At 35.2% G+C, this 24771-nt stretch overlaps 3 protein-coding genes across 3 annotated transcripts; 1 reads left to right on the top strand and 2 right to left on the bottom strand.

Moving 5' to 3' along the window:
- The first annotated feature begins 14711 nt into the window (after positions 1-14711).
- On the top strand, positions 14712-17065 carry LOC125661057 (tripartite motif-containing protein 45-like). Its single transcript, XM_048892936.2, has one exon. The coding sequence runs from the start codon at positions 15051-15053 to the stop codon at positions 16341-16343; it is 1293 nt and encodes a 430-aa protein (XP_048748893.2). The 5' UTR covers positions 14712-15050; the 3' UTR covers positions 16344-17065.
- An 856-nt stretch (positions 17066-17921) lies between these two features.
- LOC125662089 (tripartite motif-containing protein 45-like) lies at positions 17922-20729 on the bottom strand. Its single transcript, XM_056148114.1, has one exon. It carries the CDS (start codon positions 20479-20481, stop codon positions 19678-19680), a length of 804 nt encoding a protein of 267 aa, XP_056004089.1. The 5' UTR covers positions 20482-20729; the 3' UTR covers positions 17922-19677.
- On the bottom strand, positions 18587-19657 carry LOC130049590 (uncharacterized). The gene has a single exon (XM_056147424.1). It carries the CDS (start codon positions 19655-19657, stop codon positions 18587-18589), a length of 1071 nt encoding a protein of 356 aa, XP_056003399.1.
- Positions 20730-24771: the final 4042 nt, after the last annotated feature.

Consider the following 24771-nt stretch of genomic DNA (forward strand, 5'->3'; position numbering starts at 1 on the left):
AGTATTGACCGGGCCGGTGGTCAATACTGGTTAAGACCGGGCAATGCTTGTCGATTGAAAATTGTTTGGTCATTATAGTCTCGTTGGAATTGTTACTTGTTATTCTAATTGTTTATGTGGCCATAACGGTAGCTATTGTAATTCATCACATGTACTATGAGTTTATGATATACTTATAAGTCATACTATCAAAAAACATAATGTAAATGACTCGATTGAGTTGGGGAAGATGCAAAGTTCTCTGTTCAAATACCTTACCTTTAACAAGATCTACCTATTGTTTTAAATATTCATTTAATAAATAAACATTTGAGTGGTGGGTTGGTGATGTGGGAGAGAGAGAGAGAGAGAGAGAGAGAGAGAGAGAGAGAGAGAGAGAGAGAGAGAGAGAGAATCGATCATATTTACACAATGAATGCCGGCATCATTGGGGAACAGGAAGTATACAATACAGGTATTCTTACAACTGCCCACATCAAAGAGTATTTGAAATTCGCTTTTAAAATTAGCTAGACATGCAGGGCTGATTTCTTGTAAAGTTGTTCGCCCAGCCAAAGACCTACTAACCCTGAGAAAATAACTGCATATTTAAAACTTACTTTTACATGTATTACTACAAGTATACATCTTCTAATGGAGTACGACGGACCTAATTCGTTTCTAGTTCATTATTTTTATTGAAATTTGATATACAGTTGAATATGCAGTAAAATATACTAAATTGATGAGATCTGTCCATTTTGTTACAGGTACAATAATTTCATTTAGCGGAAATTTTTTCACGTCCGATCGGGTGTCTATACCAAGAAATTTATTCGCCCGTGGTAAAATTCATGCATCTCGGACGGTCGGGTGCACGGTTATTTCAAACACTACAACGGGCTGAAAACTCTAAATTCTATAATAACAAGAGAGTGAAGTTAATTAGAAAAAGTAACAGACGTTTCAAGTGAATCTGTAATACAAGTTAAAAATAAGCATAGTTTTAAAACGCGTTCATGTTTTCAAGGGGTTGTTTGGTGGGTACCTGTAAAGTGTGAAACGAAATAGAAACGAAACGAAACGAAACCCACCGAAACGAAACGAAATAGATAGCATAACCGAACTCATTTAATTATAATATTTAAAAATGGTATCTTAGGCTCCTGTGAAAGTTACCACGTATAAATAAGATTCGCCTCCCCTTTGGTGTAGGCTTTCGGCTTGACTGATACAAAGTTTCAAAAGTTGGAAAGGGAAGGTGAGTAAGTACAAAGTACACATCCGAAGTTGATTAAATTCCATGTGCAATTAGTTTCAGATCCATAAATTTCAGAACGGAGCGTTACAATCTCAGAGGTCCGGAGAAACACACTTACCGCCGGGTGGAGTCGCCGGCGTTGGATCCACCTTTGGACATACATATATGTTTCAGTATTTTTTGCTTTACAGACAAATATATATATATGCGGATATTCTGTATTTGTATGTAGTATATCAAACGGTGGATTTTTAGTATGTCCTCCCGTTCTCTTTGTAATTTCTGCTTCTCTTGTTCATAAGCCTTTTGATTTTACAAAATGCTGACCTCCTCCTGATATTATTGCATAACAAAAATTTCCGTTCTCCGTCCGTTTTCAATTCCACGTCTTAGCAACAACCCAAATGAATAGAATTTTTAGACTCTTTATATATCAATAATAATTTTTAATAATACATATATATATATATATATATATATATATATCTTACCGAATTGCATTCATATATGTTATACTATTTAATTTTTTCCATTACTGTAAGTACTCGCACCTCAGCAGTTAGAAATGAAATAAGAGGTTAAGAGCTCTTCCTGATTCCAATTTTCTCAATCACCAGCTTCTTCAAACAATGTATCTATGTCAAAAGACGGATCCAATGTCGACGACCCCACCCCTCGTTTAGTGTGTTTCCCCAAACTGTAACCATTCTTTATTATTACAATTAAAAGAGCTCGGTTATGCAACCTGTTTCGTTTCGTTTCGGTGGATTTTGTTTCGTTTCGGTAGATTTCCTTTCGTTTCGCACTTTACAGGTACCCGTTGTTTGGTTTGGAAAGTGAGCCTTTCCATGTGTTTGTAGGGGGAGGGGGGTGGATAAACATGAATATAGTGTAAGATAGGTACAACTTTGGTTCCATTTCTGGTTAGAATATCAAAACCTGATTAAACTATGTGAAACTAAACATTCAACCTTAGTGGGATTCATAATTGAAATTATACTATAATATTAGTTAATTCATTGCTAATGCGATCACGCGATGGCAAAAGAAGAAAAGAATTTCAATTATTAGCCTTGCAAAACGAATAAGATATATAGGTCAATATATGTACACATTCATATAAGTTAAGAAATTTTGCAACATGTATTTTGTAAATAATTAATTATATTGTTCATACAAATTTGATTTCCCCTTAAAACCAAGAGTCAATAACGTTGTTTTGAGTTCTTTTTGAAGTGACGCATGAAAAGTAAATGAATGACGTCGTTGAATGACGTCGCGATTATTTAATTGTAACGTTGTTTGTTAAAATGTTCTGCTTTGATGAATTCCTTCTCTTTTTAAAATCAAACTTTGATATTTCTTTCTTTATAAAACGAACGCGATATCCCCCCCCCCCCCCCCCCCCGAAAAAAGACAGAAAAAAATCAAATTGTTTTTGTTTCGCTTTGATACTAATATTAACAAAATTAACAGTACCCAAATTCTGTCTACTTAAAAGATGAATCACACAAAGTCAATCACTTATGTCCTATATAATTCAATGGAAAACAGTGTCACTGCCGTTAAAACAATGGTATGTTGAAAACCTAATTACTAAAAAAAAAAAACTGTGCTTTTTAATGAAAAACAATTTTCACAGAATTGCATATACATTGTCAAGATACATCGGTCCAATTTTCAGGTGGGGTTTTCGAGGGGGTAAAAAAGGTCTAAACCCGCGACCTACGTTAAATCGCCAGGTTTTGATTGATACAAAAACAATCATGTAAATCAGCATTCAAGGAGAATGGAAATACAAAAACTGGTTATCATCTCACTGTATTGCGTTGGTTGTACGTTGACGATGCGGTGTTAAAATAGGATTTTTCTGTTCACAAACTTCTCAATATCACAAAGCTGTAAAAAGGCGCCAGGAACATTTTTCTTGTCTCCAAATATTATGGGCAGCACTAAACGCCGCCATAGTGCCGTATTGCAGTAGTAAAATGTTATAGAGTCAATATCTGCAGTGATATACAATATTAGTTTTCTAAAATTTAACATCTTTGAATCAAGAGCTATCAGAATATACGTAGGTGTACAAGTTGATACGACGAAAACTATTTATAAAGCGTCCAGGAACGAGGCTGCGGATTGAACTAATAACATATAACTTTTAACGGAGTCTTTGTATGTCTTTATTTGGAAATGAAATAATGCATTTTTGGACCAAGGACTATCAGTTTGGGTGATGTAATGAAGAACAAATGAGGGGATGTTGTGCCGAAATACAGTCCTATAATAATTCACATGTTTGTTCTGAAATATTCATTCTTGTGTCCATGTTGATTGGCTCATCTTGTGGCTGCACAGTATTCACGACATTGGTACATTTTACATGCCTTGATGTATGAATTCATAGAAAACAATCTACGCGCTTTAAGACCAGAGTAGTGAATCTATCGTACGGATATATAAATTTATATGTGTAACGTGCAACGCCTGCCGTGACACGGACCTCCGTTTTAAGGTCATGTCGGAGAGATCCGTGGTCCTTCTTAATGCAGAACGTTTTGGGAAAGAGCAGGCATCATCTATGTTTACGTCTTGGGATTGACTTCCCGGTTACGAAGTGAAAGCTCTACCACTGAGCTACTGCGACCAGTATCAAATCGATTTTCTCATAAGATACACAATATTGCTTTAAAAACTATATTACATAGAATGTCTTAGATATATATTGATCAACCAAATTCGTCGGGAAATTCAGAAAACCCGTGCTTCCGTCTCATACTTCCTTCGCGTTTCACAAGTGGGTCTAGAGTGTTGAAATTGATAAAATTGTGTACGAATTACATGTGAAAGGTGATATAAAGGACTAGGTGTATTTATCAAAAAGCATACTTTCGGGAAATAGTTACTATCTACCAAACAAATGAAGTAGGCAAAGACATGAAATGACAGAGAAAGACGAGTTTGAATCAGCGACTTGAACATTGTAGACCCACCCGTGACACGTGAAGTGCACAGGTACCGGTTTCTGAAATTCGGTGACAAATTTGATTGATCACGATGAATGTACGATAACGTTTGCAATAGGATTTTTTCAGAATTATTGTATGTCTTATTGCCAATGTGTATTTAGAGGGTTCTACGAAATGAGAATTCAGAATCGGATATGAAGCCATATGAAGTCTAGGTGTTGTATAAGTAATCATATCTAATCCCAACAAAGGGAACGTATTACAAATATAAGTATATTACACACACTTGAACACCAAATCAACATGAGGGGATGGGGGCTAACAATAATAGGGGAGACAATGCCTAATGTGTGTCCGTTACAGGTGTCCGAATCGATTTTGAGAAGGGATTGAACTAATTTACTGCATCAACATCAATGTAAATATTGAAGTATATCACGGACCTTTCCACCTGTGTTTAAGAACGAATTATAACACCACTTTTTGTTCATCCTAAAGTTATTGCCAGTGTTTAAGACATAATGACCTCCTCAAGGGTGTCACAGTAGACATTAGTAAGATGAAGGCGACTCGCCCCTACTGTCATGGATATCTTGTATATTACCGAAGTCATCTTCACAAGTCAACGGTTATTGATTCGTTACATCGCACCACAGGGGCTTAGCCCGATTTGGGCCCGAATACAATAAATGATATCACAAGAGTTTGGGCCCAAAACGGGCTTAGCCTCTATGCTTCGCACTAACACTTGACATCAGTCGCTATATAAAAGTTCGGCTCATTTAGATCATTACACAACCTACTATAGATAGAACATCCAATGAAATCATTGCATCTTGTTATAGTGTACATGGATACAAATGACGCAATCTCATACTGCTGTATTGATTGTAATATTTACACCACTAATTATGTTTATTGATTGTACATCAAGTTTTAAAATATTTGCGCATTAGATAATATTGTTTAAAACGATTCGAATAGCCGTATCAATAGCCATATCAATACACAGGTTTTTATTTGAATCTCTCGCTTCGCGTTGTTATAAATAGAACCGCTTTCTCATTGGTTCCCACTCTTGTGTGGAAACAATCAGAACAATCCCAACTTTTTGATAATCACTGATGTTAAAGGGTTAATGCGAGGTAAAGAATCAATAACCCTTGACTTGTGAAAATGTACCGAAGTTAGCAGCGTCTTTATATGCGTGAAAGCCGGTGGGTGCCAGGGTATATAATTAGTATGCATTGATCTTGCGGTCAATACTTAATTTATATGGCGACCGCTACTTAATCTACCAGACGAGTGTCAGTAATTAAATTCATATTCTTTAGTTATTATTATACTGATAATCATAATATGATCTCTCTCTCTCGATCTCTCTCTCTCTCTCGATCTCTCTCTCTCCAAAAATAAAAGGGGATCAACTACTGTAACCGAAACCGATTGTGTTGTTAATTCACAACGTTATATGAATGTCCATATCAAATGTCGACAAATATATTCGCGCACGAAAAAATCTTACTGTGTACTTTATAGACTAACGTATTTTGTACTTGGAAGCAAGTGCTGTCCTCAACCTTTGGCAACGTTTATATTTCGTTATTTTACATGCAAATTATGTTATTTTACAGGTAAAATAAGATAAATGATGGAGTTAGCCATCACTCCACTCATTTAATGGTACTAATGAAAGTAAAATATTTAACCTTGACTGAACTGATGAATTGAAAGACCAAGGGAGCTGACCTCCAATCAATTTAGGAGTATAAAGCTTGGACAAAAGAGATTTTGAGATCCTAATTATGCTTTGTTAGCACTTCTAGAAGACAAATTCTCCTTCGGCTGTTCCAACACTTTAACAACTGATTCTACGAGTCTGTGGACTATTTTCAACTCTTACAAAACTAATAACTCAGTAGTACAAAGGTGTTTTATTAAATAGACAGTCGGCATGTCTAAATTAAGGGACGGCTGCCATATAATTTAAGTGGTCACCGGTTAGATAAATGACGGTCGCAAATTAAACCAAGTGCCAACCGCCAGCTCAATTACGTGGCAGTTACCAGTTACATTAAGTTGGCGAAAATTCATAATATCGGATGTATAGAAATATGGAAACATACATATGGTTTGTTGTTGTGATGAGATTATTTTATTTCATTGATTAATGAATTTAAAGAGTTGATTGATTCAATAAACAAGATGTTGATGTGCTTGCCCATACACCTGATCCTACCCTGGTGTGTCCAGGGGTCCGTGTTTGTCTGATCCCACCTCTGGTGTGTCCAGGGGTCCGTGTTTGTCTGATCCCACCTCTGGTGTGTCCAGGGGTCCGTGTTTGCCCAACTCTATATTTTGTATTCCTTATAAGAGTTATGGGATTGATCAATGTTCGTTATCTACACCTTTTCATTTAAAAACTTTAATAATAATAAATTCTTCTTAAATCGCATGACATAAGCCATTTTCCGAGATGCGTTGTTATTAATCGGGTTTGCCATTAGATAAATGTTTCACGCCTGAGTTTAAAGGATATTTTTATTGACATCCATGTATTGGTGCTGTAAGTAATTTGTCAATCTTTTGCATTATCATTCTTTTGATATGGCTGAATTAAATAAAATTGTCTCCATTTTCCAAAATTCTTCTTTCATAAATGATTAGCTCAAGGCCATTAATAATTACATATATCTCTTTGAAAAACTCTGGAAGTTTACCACTACATGTAGAATATAATTATATTCATTATAAGCGTCACAATACTTTCCTCGCTATGAAAATATACTGATATTTGTATGTGAATTAATTTTCTTGATGCTTCTGAAAATACGATTAAGTCTCCTGATTTAAGAAAAAAGAAGATGGGTTGAAAAAAATATAAATACCAGTTTTCTAAGGCACCTGAAATATTATTGTATGTTCAATTATAACTTTACTATGATTTTACTGGCTCAAAGGCGGGATAATATTTCATATTTATCGATCTCCCTGATTTCGGTCTTGGACTGACGGACTAGCGCGGCTATTTGGAACTTATTTTACAATCTTTATATGTTGATCTCTAATTCCTTGTTTATCCTATTCTTTGATTTCTCATTTTTAACCATTCAGTTGAGCTAATTTGGGTCACATGGCAATCATTGATTTTACACAAGAGAGAAGTTATGTTTGATCTGCCAACTGGATTTTATAGACCCACTGTCCACCCTTCTGTCATCTGCAGCCATTTTTGTGTAGGCTGTGTATCGGCCTTTAGTTTTTGTTGTCTACTTTTTATTTAGAGCAAGCAGCAATATCATGGCATTTACATTTGTATTTTGTTTTTCTTGTGTGAATGCTAACTAAGATTATTAACATGAAATTGCAATGAATATATATGATAGAACAAGTACACTGAATTATTTTAGTTTTTTGAATTACTGATTGATTCTAAATTTTTAAAAGATAAGTATATTGTCTTATTGGTTAATTTTAGTCTATCTATAGTAAACATGCAAAATGTTTTTGCTGCTTTCCTAAATGACAATATTCACGTGCTATGTGGCGCTGGCAGACTCGTTAGGATTATTGAGGATATTCGTTGTTTTCTTTTCCTGTGGAGCTCCGGGTTACAGTAGGTTCTCAGTAAATGTTTGTCGTAAATGGTGACACAAAAATCGAGGCTCCATGTCAGAGCAAAAGTGGCACGATATAGATCCCTCCCTGCTTAATGGTCATAAGCACCGAGGATAGCGGCCTATATTTTGAAGCCTTACCGCGGCAATAGTGACGTCTCCATATGAGTGAAATATTCTCGAGAGGAACGTTAAACAATACGTAACAATATACAATCAATCGATCAGTCATTGTTTTTCTTCAAATGTACTCACTAGTATCATATAAAATATGAAATAGCTTCTGTCTAAAACCGTGTTTCAAGGGACCGTGGAAGGCGGAAAGTTAGCCTGCTTAAAATTCCTCACAAACAATTAAAAATGGCCGAGTTTCAAGTTCAAGTTCATTTTATTCACTCAAACCACATTATACATGGTACATGAGGTGCATTAAGTAAACATACATTTGAGTAAGAATAAGGTCAGAATATGTACAAATATACATGTATTGAAAAAGTATTTAGAAAATATATTAAGGAGGACAGACTAACTCATAGATTTTCGAGATAAGCATACAGAGTTTTTTAAGTGTTTTAACCTTACTGGTTGACATAATTTCATGAAATTTAATAACATTAGGTCTTGTGTAATATCAACTGTGTAGGTATTCTTTTCTAATATTTGACAAAGCATTGCATTCTAATATATAATGGAATTCGTTTGGAATTTTCGATTCCTTACACAAAACACAAAATCTTTCATTATATGGAATATCAATCCATCTACCAGTCTCTATAGGGAGGCGGTGATTTGTGGTGCGAAATTAAAGAAAAATAGTTCTAAATTTTTTTGACAATATTTCTAAATATTTTTCTGGTCCAAAGTCTATTTTAAAAGTTCTGTATATTTTACCTTTAGATGAATTGAACATATCGCTCGACCATGTTTGAATGAATTGATCCTTAAGTCTTTGTTTGACAGTATTTGTTATCCATTTTACATTTATGTTCTTTTGTTGATTCCATATATTTGAAAGACCGCACATGTTTAAAATTCGATGAATACATTCAAACCAGGGGTTCTTAACAGTACCGTTAAGATATTGTGTATGCAAAAATTTATAAAGTACATTAACAATTTTAAAGTCACAACCTTGCAATAATGTAGCCCAGTATGAAATCATTCTGCTATACATATTAATATAGATTGGGAAACGACCTGTTTCACCATATACCATAAATGAGGGCGTAGAGCTTTTCAGCTGAAAAATGTGTTTCAGAAATTTTAAGTGAATGCGCTCTACAACTTGTAAATTTTCATTCCCCCATATTTCACATCCATAAATTAAAACTGGTAAAACTACTTTTTCAAACAGGTCAAATTGACAACTAATTGGTAAATCAAACAATCTAATTTTCCTTATAATTCCATACATAGCTTTCTGGGCTTGTTCACATAAATGTTTCTTAGCTCTACAAAAAGACCCTGATCTAGAAAATATAATACCGAGATATTTGAATTCTTTTACATTCTCTATCACACCCCCATTATAGTAAAATTGCCTTTTCATCAATGGACCCTTTGAGAATATCAAATTTTTGTTTTATCGACATTAACATTCAATTTCCACTGGGTACAGTATATAAAAAATTCATTCAACGCACATTGTAAATCATCAGCAGATTCAGCCATTATAATTGTATCATCTGCATATAGCAGAATTAAAAGTTTCAAGTACAACATAAGTTCTTCTTCAATTGAATTAGTAACACTATGTAGGCCAATAATGCCTTTTTCTTGTAAAAAATATTCAAGATCGTTAATATACAAAGCAAACAGAAATGGGGATACATGTTCGCCCTGTCTTACCCCAACATTACATGTGAAAAAGTCAGTTGACATGCCATTTATCTTAATCATTGATTTAATTCCCATATACATATTTCTGATATAAGTAAAACATTTTCCCTTGATACCGTTTGTAGTTAACTTGTTCCACAGACCATTTCTCCACACAGTGTCAAATGCTTGTTTAAAATCAATAAATGCGCAAAATAATTTCTTTTTTTACTCATTAGAGTGTGTGACAAAAACTGTAAAGAAAGAATATGATCTAATGTTGAATGGTTTTTCCTAAACCCAGCTTGATTTTCATTAATCAAATTAACTTCCTCGGCGTATGCCTCCAGTCAACTATTTAAAATGCATGTGAAAAGTTTACCGAGACAACTTAACAAAGTAATAGGGCGGTAATTTTCCGGTGATGTTGGATCACCCTTATTTTTGTATATAGGTTTAACAACTCCAAGTAACCACTCATCTTGAACAAAGCCACTGTCAAAAATCATATTAAAAAGTTTCTTATACACAGGTAAAAATATTGACAAAGTTGATGAGATATGTTCATTTAATACATTATCATAGTCAGGTGCTTTATCGTGTTTAAGTTTTCTAGCAGCCTTTTCTATTTCGTCGTCAGTAATAACAGTGTTAAGGAACTCATCAGAGGTATCTCCATCGTTTGGAACAAAATCAAAATTATCAAAATTCCCTGTTAAATCGTCATTAGAATCACCTAAATTAAGATTCCTCATAAACTGGAACATTTCGTTAATATCGACGGCGCATTTCTTATTTTTATTTGATGAATTTAAGATCTTTCAATATTCTTTAGAGTTTGTAGAGCGCAGTTCAGACAGTGTACGTGCTATTTCAAACTTATACTTTTTCATACAACTATCCATTATACGTTTGTAGTTTTTACTCATTGTTTTAAGATTGTCTTTGTTTTCTGCTGTCGTGTGCCTATTATGAAGTCGTTTCGCTAAATGAAATTTTCTTCTTGCAGCTCTACATTCTCTATTGAACCAGGGTTTATTTTTCATTTTTTGTACATTTTTTGTAACTCCAAATACTTCACTGGCTGTGTTCAAATACACATTACATATATCATTTGCTACCTTGGTAATGTCTGCTTTACAAATACTAGACCTAGTGGATAATTCATTCAAGTAACTTTCAATATTATTTACGGCCTGAACGTCAATACCATTACGAAAAACGTCAGCTTTGTCCGCGCACCACAATTTCACACGTGGCTGATTTTCACCTGTACTTTGATGTTCATTTTTTTTTTTTAAAGTGGTAAAATTCTGAACTGTAGAGATACAAAAAGAAATAGGATTATGAACATCTGAAAATAAAGCACAGAAATCTAAAATATCAAACTTCATTAAAATATTAAACAGTTCTCTGCTTGATAACACATAATACACAGTGCTTCTGTTTTTACAGGAAAAATCTCCAACACCTTTATCATTACCCAAAAGACTGTTTACAATATATAGATTATTATTCACACAAAAATCTATCAATTTATAACCAAAATTATTAGTTGAGGTATCCTGCGCTGTTCTGACTGCGGAGATATTGATATTGTCAAAAAATGATAAAATATCAATATTTTCAATTTCAACAGAATTACATTGTTTGACATTTGTTAAAAAATCATCCACTTCAACAAAATCATTTAATTTTCCAATTCTCGAGTTGAAATCTCCCATCAAACATACATATTTACACTCTCTACTTATATTGATTGATTCGTGTTCAATCTCAACATAACAATCAGGAGATGAGTATTTACTTCCTTCAGGAGGGATGTATACAGCACCGAAATAAATATCTTCATCAATATTAAACAGTGATTTGTTCATTTTAAACCAGGATACATATTTACAATTTGTGTTAATTACTGTGACACACTTCACAAGTGAATCTCTAAACAGCAAAGCAATGCCACCAGATCTAACTTTTGATAGTGCAAGGTGAAGATAACGAACAGTGATCAATCTCATAATTCCTACAAGCAATACAAAATAGATAGTTGGGCAAACACGGACCCTGGACACACCAGAGGTGGGATCAGGTGCCTAGGAGGAGTAAGCATCCTCTGTTAACCGGTCACACCCGCAGTGAGCCCCATATCCTGATCAGGTAAACGGAGTTATCCTCAGTCAAAATCAGTGTGCCAAGAACGGCTTAACAATCGGTATGAAACACGTCAGACAGCATTTGACCCAATGCGATGTTGTATTGACGAACTAGATCGTTATAACGATCATAGAATTTGCGAAATGCTGACTTCAATCGAGACTGTTGAAATTCCTGTACCATCAACTTGTTTGTCAGTAGCTTACCTCGATTTAAAAACTGACTATACCCAGAACAAGTTCTTGCATATCGAATCAGTTGAGATATATAAACACCATATGCAGGTGATCATGGAATATTGCTACATAAATGTGGGAAGTTTACAATGGAGAAGCTGAAATCATCCCGTTTGTCATACAGTTGAGTTGTTAGTTTGCCGTTAATGTCTACATTCAATAAAATATCCAAGTATGAAGCAGAAGTGGACGACTTTGTGGTATCCTTTATTTCGAGCTCACAGGGATATATCAAATCGACATATGAATGAAAGTTATCATTGTTAATAGACAAAACGTCATCGATATATCTAAAAGTCGAATTGAAGGTCACAGCGAGAGATTTTTTCTTTTCACGTAGAAGTTTTTGAATAAATTATGCTTCATATGAATATAAAAACAGGTCAGCTAACAAAGGAGCACAATTCGTGCCCATGGGAATTCCAACAGACTGTTGGAAGACCTGATCACCAAAGACCACGAAGATATTGTCAATGAGGAACTCTAGCATATTTTTTATTTCAACTTCAGAGTACTTGTGCGTGGAATCAGAGTGGTGTTTAACAAAGTAAGTTTTTGAATGACTGATCACTAGATATGAATATTTCCGTTTTCCGTTTTTGTTGAAGAAGCAACTGTCTATGATGTCAAAAAGTCTAGTCTTTAATTTATCGTGAGGAATGGTCGTGTATAGTGTTGAAAAGTCATAGGTTTTAATGCTATTGATTTGGGGAAAATTCTGTGATTTCAAGTTTACTAAAAGTTCTTTAGAATTTTTTAGAATCCACTAGTTTCAAAATCCTAAATTGTGGGCGGATGGGATGGGGAAATAAAGGGGGATTTGGAGACTTCATGAACTAAAACAGGAACATTTTACCTAAATATCATAATGAATATTTCAGTGTACATTGTAAATGAAATTATACATTTTCTAAAAGAAAATGACATAGTTTAATGATCTTTGCATTTTGCTGATAAACAAAAATAATGGAGCGATAAGCATTATTGAGTAAACTCGGCAAGCCGACAATAATTACGGACACTTGCAGGTTGATAGATAATGCACATATTTTAGAAATAACTTGTGTACTTGGTCAGTGGGTAAGGATGCACTAACTGACCACTGGGGTAGGATCAGAAATAAATAGCTTCTCACACAGAGACAGGGAGATAATAATGCTGAATCCCCTTATTAGGATAGGAGTTATTTAAGAATAATAATAGGTGGTATAAAAACGCGCACAAGGCGAAAAGTCGTCAGAATTCCTTCGCTAAATTCTGACGAAGTATTGCTGTTTTTAGGTAAGAAGTTATGTGATTTTGTAGTTTATAAGATGAACTTGTTGAATATGCTAAGATAATGGATTGTTTTATTGATTATTTATTTGTTGATGTTTAAACTTCACTTTATATTTGTAAATATAAAATTGTATTTATTAAATGTGTGTGTTAAAAATAAAGAATTCCTTTGCTAAATTTTGACGAAGTCTTCCTGTTTTTAGGTGCCGAGGACGCTATACACCAAAGTTAACGGGTTGGACTTTTCGCATTGGAATTGAGATTGGTTCCGTAGTTATCACTAAAGGAATTGGTTAGTAATTCATAAGGGGAGAATGAACTCGTAGTGATTTCATTGAGCTAAGACCCTGTAACTATAAGGGATACCCCGAATACCGGAAAATCATAAATATCATAACAAGAGAAATAAATGTTATGATATAAACTTCGAATCCTCAAATCAGTGGAGAAAGGAGGGGGGGGGGGGTACTGACCCTTCGCTGCATGGGTTAAATTCATAACTTTCCAGCACATATTTTCATTCTCTAGCCTCGAAATTCCATATTTTGATAGCAGTAGTGAATTGTGATAATCCCAATACATCTTTATTTCCTATGTAGGGGAAGAAGATTTGAAATTTCAATTTATACTTTAAAAATAAACAATTTTGGTTGTGCTCTTTCTAACTGTAGAATAGGTCCTCAGTAACCCTTGCTTGTCGTGAGAGGCGACTAAATGGTGCGGTCCTTCGGATGAGACCGCAAAAACCGAGGTCACGCGTCACAACAGGCGTGGCACGATAAATAGCCCTTCCTGCTCAAAGGCCGTAAGCGCCGAGCATAGGCCTAAATGTTGCAGCCCTTCATCAGCAGTGGTGACGTCTCCATATGAGTTAAAGATTCTCGAGAGGGACTTTAAACAATATTTAATCAATCAATCAATCTAATTGGTCTTGCTATTTAAATCAATATGAATATTTGCTCCTGGGTTAATGTTAGAAATGTAAGAATTTGTTTTCGTGCAATAAGGGAGCTCCACCTTAATGCAATTTTGTACACCCACATTCTGTCTTTAAAATGAAGGAATTTGTCATTTCGTTCTCCGGTTGGAGATGAGTTCTTATTCAGCCAAACACTTATCTAATCTATGTGTGCCTGTTATTTACATATATGTTTCTCCTTAACCACAGGGCCACAGTCAGATAATTTTATAAACTTAAAGCATTTAGGCACGGATCTAGTAAAAATCAATTTCAGGAAGCGAACTCCTCCATCTAAACAAAAATTATAATTGAAATTGAATGGTCTGCGAATAAATCTAGTGTTTCTAATTTTGGAATATCAATACATTAATTAACTGTCACCCATGTATCGTCGTGTTAAATTATTCTTTATATAAATACAAACCAAACCTTAACCAGCACCCCGCCCCAAAAAAGGATTAGGTATATTTATGTCCCACATAGCTTTCCATGTCTCTGAATACTCTGCCTACGTCACAGTTTTGTCCCGTTTCTGAAGACATTTTCAGTGTGTGTTTTCTGCACGTCGGTGTTGCGGACATTGTATTCTCTATATCTACACGGACAGTGAAATTTATGATTTATGTGCTTTTTGGCATGACAACGTCGACCATCGACTCTTCATTTACAGATGCAAACATAATGTGTTCCATTTGTTTCGAAAAAGAAGTTGAACGTCCAGGTTACGACAAATTCGCCAAATTTGAAATGAAAGCGAAAGTTGGTTTGTAATTTATAAAGATGGCAACATCACTAGACAGTTCTTCGATGGAGGATGTTGCATTGTGTTCTATATGTTTCGAAAAGTTCAAGTCGCCGAGGTTTTTACCGTGTACACATTCCTTCTGTCACGGTTGTTTATCTTCCTACATCGTGAGCTTGTGTAAATCTACGGAGACTCGTTTGGGATTTAATTGTCCATTATGCCGTGAGTATACGCCCAGTCCTGGCGCCTTCGATAAGCCACACGAGTGGGCGGGGCTTTTTCCTGTGAATGAAATGTTGAGGAAAATTGTAGACAAATCAGACCAATTGCTTTGTGAGCCATGCTTGAGAGAAAAAGAAGAAGAGGAGGCCTCGGACTACTGCTTTTCATGTTTAGAACATTTATGCAAAATATGTACGAAATGCCACAGGAAGAATATGTCGTCACGAGACCACAAAGTATCTCCACTAAATGAACTGAAATCGGCGAACAGAACATCCATTGTTGATATCTCAAACAGCTGTGCCACCCATAAGGATGAAAAGATTAGGTTATATTGCTTTGATCACGAACAGCCCTGTTGCGCAATGTGTGGTGGCATGGAGCATAGGAGATGTGAGCAGTTTGACACTATTGAAAATGCTGTACATGTTTTTAAGGAAAGTGGCAAGGTTGACTCCATTATGGATGATGTAAACAAATTTAAAAGTAAATTAGAAAAGGCCAAAGACGAAGAAGAGAAGAATATAACGGAAATCGAAAATTCGGTTGATGAAATGATAGCAAGATCGGAAGAGGATTTTAAAACTCTTCTTGACCACTTACAGAAATTGCAACATGAACATATAGAAGAAATATCCAGTTCTCTGAAGAAAAGCAAGGAAAAATTGCAAACATGCATAGGCACCTTAACGGATGGAATACAATGTGCAGAGTATTGCAGCAAAATGTTTGAACAAGCCCGAATCAGTGAATATGAAACGGAGTTCATAATGAAGTTTCATACGTCGAAAATAACGTATGAACATTTAAAACACGTGAATTTTTCACGAAAGCGCATCATGATTTCTGCAAAAAAGGATCCTATTTTGACGGAAATCTTGAATATGACAGCTCTCTCTGACGTTCACCATACCGAATCCTCTCGTCAACTTTATTTTGATGTTCGAACTGTAGAAATGTCTTTAATAAAGGAATTTAGCATTGATGGGGATGTCGTGTGCGATGGTATATTTCTGTCTAATGGCACTTTTGTGATAGCGGATTACAGAGATGATGGGAAATGCATGTTTTTGGACAAACATTGGGTCCCCAGTATATTTGGTTAAAGTCTTAAGAAACCATTTGGTTTGATAGAAAACGATGAAGAAGTTCTTGTGACTTGCAGCGGCTCAAAAAGTATTGAAGTATTTTCTTCATCAGATTTACAGAAACTTCGAAGTATTCCCATGACTGAATCAGTTTTTGGAATAACAAACCGGAGGGGTGACATATATGTTGCGTGTGGAAAGAAAATCATTAAAATCGATAGCGTGGGTAGGATATTGAAAATATACGATGTAGAAGGGGCAAATAATGTAAATATACTTGCAACAAGCACTGGACTTATTGTGTACAGTGATTGGAAAATAGAAAAAGTGACAGCGATAACCGATCAGGGAGACATTGTCTGGAAGTATAAAAATCGTAACCTGAAATGTCCATGTGGAATCGATCAAGACTCTGTCGGTAACATATACGTTACAGGAACAGATAGCAATAACGTCCACGTGTTGTCTGGAACCGGGGAACTTATTAGGGTGTTCGAAGACATCCCGAGCCCGACATTCTTTAAATTAAATGAAGAGAGGGGCATTATATGTGCTTTTGATATATCAAAACGCATAAGAGTGTTTGAAGTTTAAGTTTCCCAGGAACATGACATTACATTGATTCTGAACAACAGTCCTATTGTATATTGTATTCCTTATAGGAGTTATGAGATTGATCGCTGTTTGTTATCTTCACCTTTCCTATAAAATGTTAGCTGCGCTAATGCAGCCCTCTCCGATTATTTCTTTCTTTCTTTTTGAGGGGGCTACAACTCCTTAGGATCTCCGTAATGGTGCAAATGCGAGAGTGATTCACTCCCGCAACATTTTCGATCATTTTAAACATTTGCTGACTTCCATTACGTAATTGAAATGCTATTCTCTATTTCTTAGTCAATATATGAATTTACAACCTGCAACTTTTCGATGTATTCCAATTTCTTGATTCATATTTGTGTGCCATCTTTGATGTACTGAAGTTTCAACTTCCAGTTGTCAAATTATTTGCATATGCCATATAAGGTAGTGTTTACATCAATGGACGAGCACGGAGGTGAAAGCGATTTCGTCGGTATTAAAATATCAAGTTAAAAAGCAACAGCAGAGTGTACGTTTCTCGGCCACCACATGATTTGTCCTTTTTTGTCGGAATGACTCAAGTAACTACATTTTCGCGCTGATTGTCAATGTTGAGGTTTTTCAGTAGATTTACTGACGAGATCTCACGATAATAAGCATGGCATAGCAAACCAAGAATCTTGAATGTTGTAAATATATTTAATTAAAAACACCTTTCTCAAACAATAATCAATCAATCATTCAAACATGCCCAAGCACAAAGTCGGTAGTATTTATTGTGTAAACAACAGCATTTGATACAAATACAAGGATTTTATTAAAGGTTATTCATTAAAAAAATATTGGCATCATTACGAAGATCCCGTGGACTTCTAGCCCTATCCTGAAAACGTCTGAATAAAAAAGGAGAGGATTAGATTATTGCAGAATATAAAATGTCAAACAATCTATTTAAAACATTCGTTGCTCATCAAAAACACTCAGGACATAGCGAATCAAAGTTGATATTGATAGAAATAAAACATGTGAAATTGATATTAATCTTTTTTCCCGATTTAACCTTTTCAGAATGATTATCAGGCCCTTCCCTAACCTGTAAAATATGTAATTAAAGTGAATAAAGTATCTCTTGACTGTGTGTCAATTAACATTCAAGTGTTATTTTATGAAATTAGTCGTCACTATTTCTTGGTATTTATTTTTCGCCGAGATATTGACATTTCGTAGTTAGCCATTTACGAAATTTGTCCCTGCATTATGTTTATGCCCGGACTAAGAATGCAAGTTTTATCACTCGTGTATATACTTAGTTTTGCTCAGTCGGAAATATACGATAGAACAATCATATAGACGAAAAGTGACACTGCTTGCTGTGAAAAATACCATCAAGCCCATGACTCTTGTCCGTTCGTACCGTGTTAGAGTTGAAATATCACATCAGAACAAAACGCACGCCATACAAGTGCAAATCAGATGTTCGTTATCTCCATTTGTTCATTCTTTTTAATTAACAACTACAATTAATTAACAACTACAATTAATTAACAACTACAATACTACAGAGAATCAAAGTTTCATATTTGTTCTTTATATCCAACATTTGAACATATAGAAAAAAATACTATTCTAATGTTCTGCATAAACTTCACTGTTATCACAACACTGAGAGAGGAGCGCTGGGATTATTTGAATTCGTACACTTTGATGTGTTTTCGATTGCTACACACGCAACATGTATTTCTCGCTTTGTTTATTTTCATAAAGTATGGTCTCGGAATGTCCTCAAAAAGTCGAATTAATTTGCCTTCACTGGACAACACATGGACATTGTCACTGGATTTACCAGCGACATAGATATTACCATCAGAGTCCGTGTCAAGGCCACACAGAAATTTAAGATGTGGACTGTCGCATTTCCACACGGTTTGACCTCCGTCTGTTACGACGTGTGTTTTTCTGTTACTGTATATTATGTGTTTTTTCGTGGCGACGATGTGCTTCACGCCAGTCTCTGCGCTGTACTCTTTCATTATTCTTTCATACTCGTTTATCTTCACGATTTTGTCATTGCATGCATAGTAAAAGTAAGCATCCTTCTTTGCTATTCCAAAGTTTTTGTGAAGACTGGTGAATATCATATTTGATGATTTGGAATAAGAGTAAAGTGATACCCTTTCAATGGATCTTGAACCGTGGCATGCCACTAATAATTCTCGTGCCTTTTCACACAGACCGAAAGGTTCTGAAGACAAGTCAATGGATCTTGTGCACGCAAACACTTTGTTATAAAAGAAGCATTTACCATTGTTGCTCCTTTTACAACCCCGCCTTTTTGTCGACAGCCATGATAGAACGAACTCTCCATTTGATAAAAACGTACCATCACATACGCAGCCTGCATCAATGCTAAAATGATTTAATAAAGATAACTCAACTCTTCTCAGATCAGACTTGACATCAAATAGGGACTCTGAAAATACTGCACCAGGAAAACTTTCAAGATCCATGATATCTTCCAAAATAGGATCCTTTCCTTCCTTAAGCCCTATGCGTATTTGTGTAAATTCGTAATTTTTGAGTTGTTCAAATATTTTTCTGCTTTTATAGTACTTCACAACCATATCGATGTCATCCTGACTTTTTCTACAATCCTCAATATTTCTGTAACAGTAATCTGTGCATTGAATTCCATCTGATAGCGTGTCTATGCATTTTTCGTATTTTTCTTTATTTCTCTTTACAGCGGTAGCCATTTTTGTTAGATACTCATTTTTCAGATGCTGCAAGTGATCGATAGCAACCCGAAATTCTCTCGTGGTATTCTCTGTAATCTGGTCTGCTTTATCATCCATTCTGTAACGAACCTTTCTTGTTCCTTCTTTGCATCTACTAATTTGTTTTCAAGAATATGTATGTCTTCAGACAGGCTGTCGAAATTATGACTAAGAATCTCTCTGAGAGTCTCAGCAGTTTTCTTTATAGCATCAACACTTTCACATTTTCTGTGTTCCGTACTGACACACATTGCACAGCATGGCTCTTCGTGATCGTTGCAAAATAGCTCTAGTTTTCTATCCTGATGTGTTGAACACATATTTTCTCTACCAATTCTCGGTGTAATATTCATTCCTTTCATTTTATTCACTGGTACTGTCTTATGGTCAAGTGTTGTTAGACTTCTTTTATGATATTTTGTACACAATTTGCACAAATATTCCATGCAAAAGAAACAAAAATCGGTTGCATACTCTACTTCGCTCTGTCGTAAGCAAGTCTCGCATTGTGTTTGTTCTGATTCCTGTAAAAGTTTTCCTAATACTTCGTTTTCAGGGAAAAGTTCTGCCCACTTCTCTGGCTCACCCAAGGCATTATCAATGGGAATGTACTCACGGCATAATGGACAATTAAATCCCAAACGAGGCTCCGTAGATTTACACACATTATCAATGTAGGAAGATAAACACTTGTGACAGAAGGAATGTGTACACGGTAAAAACCTCGGCGACTTGAACTTTTCGATACATATCGAACAAAATGTAACATCCTCCGTTGTAGAGCTGTCTAGTGAAGTTGCCATTTTTCTATCACAATTCAACTTTCGCTTTCAGTACGAATTCAGCGTACCCGTTTTAGCCTCGGCGTTATAAATTTTCCGAAACAAATGGAACACCCTGTGATGTCTGTAAATGAAATATCGATTGTAGACGTTGTCATTGCTGACAAGAAAATAAACCATAAATTCACTGCCCTTGTATATTAAGAGTCTAATGCACCGTCCTTCCCATGAGAATCATTGGACAAAACGTGCATTCACACTGATAAAAGTGCAACGAGTTATAAAACAAGTCTGTTACGTAGATCTCTGCCCGGAAGTATAGTATTCGGGAACATGGAAGCCTATGTCGGACATAAGTAATTTAGATAGGAGATTAAAGGTTTAAATTCAATGTGACAATTAATCTCTTGATATTCCAGGATTTAAAAAAAGTCTAAATTTAGACGCACATGCAGTCTTAAAAATTCCGGAGCTATCTATTATCATATACTTTATATTCCACACAATATAATGATACGCAAGACGCAATCTAATACACAATTACCGAGCTGCCCAAGAGTTATTTCCCTTTTTGACCTCTTACGGACGGTGAGGCGCAAAATGTTTTTGTACTCACGCGGTGGGTACAAATGCTGATCGTTGTGTTCATATATTGTCTAAAGGGTGATTATCAGGCGTCATGCAGCAACCCGAACTGCTGGAACACACACATTTAGTAAGTTTATGAGTATTTGATAATAAAATAGCTCAAACAAAAATTGATAATCACCATCTTTCTTTGATAAAAGTATCACTTACATAGCAGAGGAAATAAACAATAAGTTCATATTTAATGCAATGGCGTAATTCAAACAAAATATTCTTGATATTGTCAGTATAATGTATACCAACGGTTGATAAAAAGAAAAGAAGTAGGTACAGTTTCTACTGTCATCTGGTCCAGGAAATAGATGAATTCAGCAGGGGTCCCAAAATCTGACATTCAAATAAGGAATATATAAGCAAATCAAAACTACGTTTAATTTGATCCGAAATTACTTTGTGTTGTATGAGAGGAGCGTGAAGTTGGCATAAAATTGCCAAAAATGCCAAAATGAATGAAAAATTTCATAAATTCAGGGTGTTTTCCCTTCAGAAAACATACAGCCCATGTGTCGAGCAAATTCATATTCAAATACATTTTTCGCCTTCTCTTAATACACAATATATATTAATTGCATTTTGCTCGACGGATGGGGACACCTTTTCCTAAGCAATAATCTGGATCAAATTTAACAGTTATCAAACTCTTTTTGAAAAATGGCGGGAAAAACTCTTATTCATGACGTAATAATGCTATAAAATTAGAAATAACTTCGATTTAAGTTGAGATTGTGTACTTGGCATGTATTTAACTTATTCAAAACACAGATCAAGCTTGATTCAAGACACATTTAAATCAAGAGAAATTTTTTGGGCCTTTTTATGTACACAATTGTACCTTGTTCTTTACGCTTTCATCCTTATTTAGATAGCCAGTCTATACTGTATTTATACATCTTGTACCCACCAAAGCGTTCAACAGAATACAGAACGTACCGCCATCACAAAAGAGCTGATATCTCGGAAGTTGCGTATCAAGATCAGGTCTTCTCTAACCGTTACACTGGAGACAGATCTGACAGCATTGCATTTGAGGTCGTGTTATTGACCACCGTCTCATGAATAATTCAATAAAGATTCGACCAATAACAATAACTTGACAAATAATGAAGGACTAATCAGGAATCGTTTTACTGAAGTGTACACAAAAATTGGCATCGATCCATGAAGTGTTCAAACGAACTCCAAATATCAGCGTTAAAGGAAGAACAAATGACGATCGTATATATTATACATCCATTATCGTTAAATATATTTTCTGTGGTATTCTAACATCGATCATGGCCGCCACCACCTTCTTCGATTATTATCCCGTGTTTCTCGGTAATTATCGACATGCGCATGATAAATACCAAGTATGTTCCGATATAACAGGAAACTTTCACGTTGACGAGAGCCTTCATTTGATAGAAAGGTGAATATAACGAACAGTGATCAATCTCATAACTCCTATAAGCAATACAGTGTAGATAGTTGGCATGAGCTCACACTTAGTGTTGTTAGATCCCTCTCCAGTGTATCGGTGAGAGAGGATCTGATTTGAATCAGATTGTATCGTCACAACACTATAACAATCATCCTAGGGCACCGAGGTTAGATGAGAACAAAACGCTGGACAAATATTGGGCCAATGTTTTTTGAGAATGTCGAGATTATATGTCCGAGTTAGTTGGGTTAGTATGTAACTTGACTCAACATTTAGTCGATATTGTGAGAATGTCGAGATTATATGTCCGAGTTAGTGGGATAAGTGTGCAACTTGACTCGACATTTAGCCGATATTGTGAGAATGTCGAGATAATATGTCCGAGTTAGTCGGGTAAGTGTGCACCTTGGTTCAACATTTGGCCGATATTGTGAGAATGTCGAGATTATATGTCCGAGTTAGTGGGGTAAGTGTGTAACTTGGTTCAACATTTGGCCGATATTATGAGAGTGTCGCCACAGCAATCCGGAGTTACTTGGGTACACAGCTTTGACCCATCCTAAAAATGTGAAGATAAGAAACAATGATCAACCTAAGAATACGAAATTAAGTGCAGGGCAAACACAGGCCGTTAGACATGCCAGAGGTGGAATTAGGTGCCTATGAGGAGAGAGTATCCCCTGTCGACCGCTTACATCCACCTTAAGCCCTATATCTTGATCAGGTTAATGGATTTATCAGTAGTCAAAATCAGTGTGTCAAGAACTATATTTTTAATCACAAGTAATGAGCCAACACATTCATACATTATTTAGAATTACAATGAAACATAAAAAGGTTGGGTTTTTTTTTTTTTTACATTAATCAATGCTTTTTTTTTTAAATACGTTGCATTTACTAAAGAATTTGTTCCGTGGCCGAGTGGTTACAGTATTGCGCTGAAAATCACACGGCCTCTCACCTCTTTCGGCGCGGGTTCGAATCCCGCTCGTGCCGGTAAGCGAGAAAGTTTCCCATTTTACTTTCGAAAGGTCGGTGGTCTCTCCCCAGGTACATTGTATCTGGGTTCTCTCTTCCACCAATAAAAACTGGGCGCCACCATATAACTGAAAAATTGTTGAGTGTGGCGGAAAACATCAAAACAATCAATCAAAACAAAAAGAAGTTTATATTTTACATAAGAAATAATAACATTATCTAAAATTCTAAAGAGTGTATAGAATTAATTTATCTATATTTAACATGTGTATTCTTTCAATTAACAAAACTGTTCAAAGGAAATCTTTGTAAGTTAATGCAAGCGAAAGTGTTGAAGATCTGCAGCGTCCAAAATAAAAAATGCAAATAAATACAAAAACGTTTTATTTCTTTTCATTTACAATAATGCGTACATGTGTAGACATGGAATTCTATACATCTTATAGACAAATAAAATACATTAAAAAAGTATATACCTGTTATAGACAAACAAAAGACATAAAAATATATGCCTGTTATAGACAAACGGTATATACTAAATACAGTTCATCGGAATAGCAGCAATACTTCCTGTATTACATTTTGATTATACAAGTAAATATATAAAAAGCTGTCATTCATTTCTTTGCTCACACAATACTAATCCTACATACACGCTGGCGGTCTTCCGTGTGGTAGTTTTAATAGATGGATAACATTTTAACAAACATTGTTGATAGAATATGGATTGATATTGGGTTTGTTTTTTATCTCCTGATGAATGAGACAGATCTGTGATTGTGTAAAGAAAGACACACGTATTTTATTTTGAACAGAGATTCTATGGTACATTTGTTAACTACACATTAGTTTACTTTGAATTATTGCTACTCTATGAAAGTTAAGCTATGGCTGAATTAACTCGATACCATAATTTTTGGACACTTATTTGGAATGATTTAGCAGCAACATAGTAAAGCAATATTATTACGAATTCACGGTTATAACGAATTCGCAGTTATAACGAATTCACTCTCATGGAGAACTCACGCTTCTTGCGAATTCACGTTTATAACAAATTCAAGCTTATCAAGCTTATTGCGAAGTCATATTTATTCTCCTTAACAATATTGGATATAACGAAGTTTGGTTAAAAGAAACTGTTTCTGATGGACCTGGAGGTTCGCTATAACTGTCTTCTACTGTAAAACTAGACTTTGTAGTACTGTTTTAATGGCGCAGGAGGTTCGTTATAACTGTCTTCTATTGTATAACTAGACTTTGTC

Source organism: Ostrea edulis, chromosome 8, assembly GCF_947568905.1.
Source record: "Ostrea edulis chromosome 8, xbOstEdul1.1, whole genome shotgun sequence".
NCBI classification, from domain to species: domain Eukaryota; kingdom Metazoa; phylum Mollusca; class Bivalvia; order Ostreida; family Ostreidae; genus Ostrea; species Ostrea edulis.

Excerpts from the sequence above, each read along its gene's own strand:
- LOC125661057 (XM_048892936.2), top strand. The coding sequence starts at position 15,051 with ATGGCAACATCACTAGACAGTTCTTCGATGGAGGATGTTGCATTGTGT.
- LOC130049590 (XM_056147424.1), bottom strand. The coding sequence starts at position 19,657 with ATGGCTACCGCTGTAAAGAGAAATAAAGAAAAATACGAAAAATGCATA.
- LOC125662089 (XM_056148114.1), bottom strand. The coding sequence starts at position 20,481 with ATGGCAACTTCACTAGACAGCTCTACAACGGAGGATGTTACATTTTGT.